General features: G+C 50.0%; 1 protein-coding gene across 1 annotated transcript in view; it reads left to right on the top strand.

Moving 5' to 3' along the window:
* Positions 1 to 5: 5 nt before the first annotated feature.
* Positions 6 to 3,071, top strand: part of FDXACB1 (ferredoxin-fold anticodon binding domain containing 1) — a gene marked incomplete at its 5' end in the record, with an annotated part of 3,947 nt that continues 881 nt past the window's right edge. Inside the window, 5 exon segments of the mRNA XM_025207641.1 lie at positions 6 to 102; positions 347 to 503; positions 909 to 1,112; positions 1,375 to 1,533; positions 2,269 to 3,071. The exon segment at positions 2,269 to 3,071 is cut by the window's right edge and continues 17 nt beyond it. Coding sequence (XP_025063426.1) covers positions 6 to 102; positions 347 to 503; positions 909 to 1,112; positions 1,375 to 1,533; positions 2,269 to 3,071 — 1,420 coding nt within the window.

The raw sequence follows: 3,071 nt of genomic DNA, 5'->3' as shown, positions 1-3,071 counted from the left end.
CCGCCCTTAGCCAGGCCGGGGCCGGCCGCCTCACCGCCACGTGCCCCGAGCGCCGGGCTCACGCGGGGGCGGCGCGGAGCCTCCAGCGCCTGCGGGCCGCGGGTAACGTCCCCGTGGGAGGGGGCAGCTGTGCCCCCCGCGACCCCCGGGGCAGGGAGGTTGAGTCTCGGCAGTAACCAGCGAGGGCAGAAGCGAGAGAAGCACGAGGGCTCTGTGCTCCTGACGCCGGTTGAGGGCGGGTCGCGGCAGGAAGACGGTGCGGGGGGGCACCAGCGCTCTTGGGGGGCACCGCCACGGGGGTCCGTCCTTTGGAGTCACTGCTCTCCTCTTGCTCTGATCCTTGCAGGCGCTGAAGTTTGCTTTGGCGTGGACTGCACCAAACTGAAGGAGTTCTTTTCACCGGCGGAGAGACGGTTCGACCGTATTTATTTCAACTTCCCCCACTGCGGGAAGAAGTCGGGGGTGAGAAAGAACAGGGAGCTCCTCGCCAAATTTTTCTGTAGGTGGGTAAGGTGGAGTCGAGCTGCGCTGTAGAAACTTCCCGCCGGTTCCTTAAGGAAGCGCTGAATGCTGCAGGGCGTTTTAAAAAGTGCGTAGCTGATAAGCTATGAAAAAGTGTAGAGGTTTTCAGTGACTTCAAAACCCCCCCGTCTGCCCGTTGCTCCCCCTGTTCAATTGCTGTGTGCTTTAGGAGGGGCGCACCTCGGCCGAAGCTGATTTTTAAAGAGGCATATCGGCCAATACCAGCCCGGCCGTGTGGAGAGCAGAGCGGGCTGTGTGTGTAAATACGCGCGCACAGAAGAGATTTCCGATACGGATCATTTTCTTTATGTTGGTGCTGATGTGATGTGGGACCGATGTATCCGCTCTGCTTTAGGGGCATTCCTATGACCTGGGTCTCGTTCTAGCTGTGCAGAAGTGCTCGCAGAGAAGGGGGAGGTTCATGTGGCGCTTTGCAGAGGACAAGGCGGGACACCTGCTGACCAGCCAATGAGAGAATGGCACAACAGCTGGCAGGTGGTAGCCATGGGAGCAGGAGCGGGATTTATCCTGAGTGATGTTCATCCCTTTGAGGCGAAGCATATTCCTGGATATGAATGCACAGGCTACAGGTAACCTACGGATCCTGCCGAAACCTGTCACCCATGTGCTTACTGTGTCTCGGTCCCTTTCACGATGTCTGGCATCCACAGTGGTGGTTTCCAATGTTGCATTTTTACCTGGGGCAGAGTGCTGATATTCTACAGCGTGTACATTACTGGGCTGACTGTTGCATTGGTTCAGCAGTCGTGTGATGTTACCTGTTTTTGTATGCTTAATATTAGCCAGAAGTACCATTACTTTTTCAGCTGTCATTTTTGTTTGTGTTGCCAGGAGTCAAGACAAGTCTTTTTGCGTAGAAGGTGCCTTGAAACACACTTTTACCCGGAGTTTGCCATTTCCACACCCCGGCCCTTTGATCTGTCAAACTAATCTGGACAACAAATGCATTTCTTTCCGGGTTCCTGAAATATTTATAGATAAAATCAACAGGTGAGTGTTTGAGTCCAGTCTCGGTTTAGTTGTCTGGTATCAGAATGGCCCATAAAAGCAAACAAGGAACAAATACCCTACTAACAATCTAGTCTTGCACAAATGATCAGTTGGTCTCTCTGAGACAGGTACTCACTAAATACTCCAAATGCTGTCCCCTCTTGGAGGGGAAAGGGGATGACGGATTTGATTATTTCATTTATTTTTAAGTGTTTCTTCCATGTTCGTGGTTCACCTAGGGTAAGAGAGGGTAACTCATTTGTGAAGACTGAGGTGCAGCTAGACTGTTCTGACGTACTGAAGTAGAAGATTGAACTACTAACACCTCGTATAGTGATTTGGGAGCAGCCCTGGAGCTGGCTTAGTGTGCTAATGCTACAGTCCTAAGGCAAGTTATGATTAAAAACGGTAACCAGTCTCTGAACAGCTGTATATACTGGAGCTTGTCCAGTGCTAGCACTGTTTCTTTGGCCTCCTTAAATAACTTGGTAATGCAAACACAATGAATGGAAATCAGAAGATGCATGCTAGTAAATGCCTCCCTTTGCCACCAGCCAAGATGCAGCTAAACCCTGGTTGCACTCTTAACACACCTCTTCTTTCTTGAAATTGAAAGGAAGCTGCATACCAAGGATCACTGTGGAGAAGGGGCTCATCACACTAGTCTTAAATGATAGTTGGAGGAAAATATTTTTAACTGTAGTGAGTTTTATAATCTGTTGTTTTGTTTCACAGGGGCTTCCTTGATATAAATTCAGGTCATCCTGTCAGAACAATAAATGAGAAGCTCATCACAGAGCTCAGCCAGACCTTCCCGCTGCAGAGGGTTGACTGTTCCCTACCTCTGTTGCACCGAGGCCACCCTGCCTCTTTTTCTCATTCAGACATCTTTTGGGTTGCTCCTGACGCAGAACAAAATCCAAGCTCTGACCCAACAGGCAGTGGAGCAGCAAGAACTCTCTCATTTTCTGGCCTTAATTTCTCCAAGGATACAGACCAGAATGCGTGTGTAAAGGTTCCTCAGGAAGGAGACCAGATCTCGCAGCATTATTATCTTAGACCTTCCCTTCTGGCTGCTGTTCAGCCAGTTGCACGGAGCCTGGGATTTCTTCCTGGCACTGTGTATGTTCTCAATGGGCTGGTCTTTAGGAAGTGTCTGATCTCTCCACACACACTGCCAGTTTTTCATGAGACTGTCTTTATATGCACAGTTAATAAGGGCTCAGAGGGTCACTATATCCAAGTGCTTATGGATAGCATTAAAAACTCCCTGTGTTCTCTGCTCCAGTCTGATGCACACATTACACTGAATTTGTCAGAGATGGAAGTAGGAACCTATGAAACAACAGAGCTGAATGACTTTGTCACTTTCGAGCCTCAGCACAATAAAAATCAATATTTGATCTGTGTAAAAACTGCATCCTACCCCAGTGCCAAGGGCTCTCGTGTAGGAACCATAGCAGCAGCTCCCAGTGGGTTAGTAAACAGCGATCTGGGCGCTGTGTTTGCATCCGTGAATCTTGACCTCGTGGCCATGC

The sequence above is a fragment of the Alligator sinensis genome, unplaced genomic scaffold (genome assembly GCF_000455745.1).
Source record: "Alligator sinensis unplaced genomic scaffold, ASM45574v1 scaffold1241_1, whole genome shotgun sequence".
In the NCBI taxonomy this organism is placed as follows: Eukaryota; Metazoa; Chordata; order Crocodylia; family Alligatoridae; genus Alligator; species Alligator sinensis.
The sequence above is the reverse complement of the archived record's forward strand: the minus strand, read 5'-3'. Positions and strand labels throughout refer to the sequence as shown.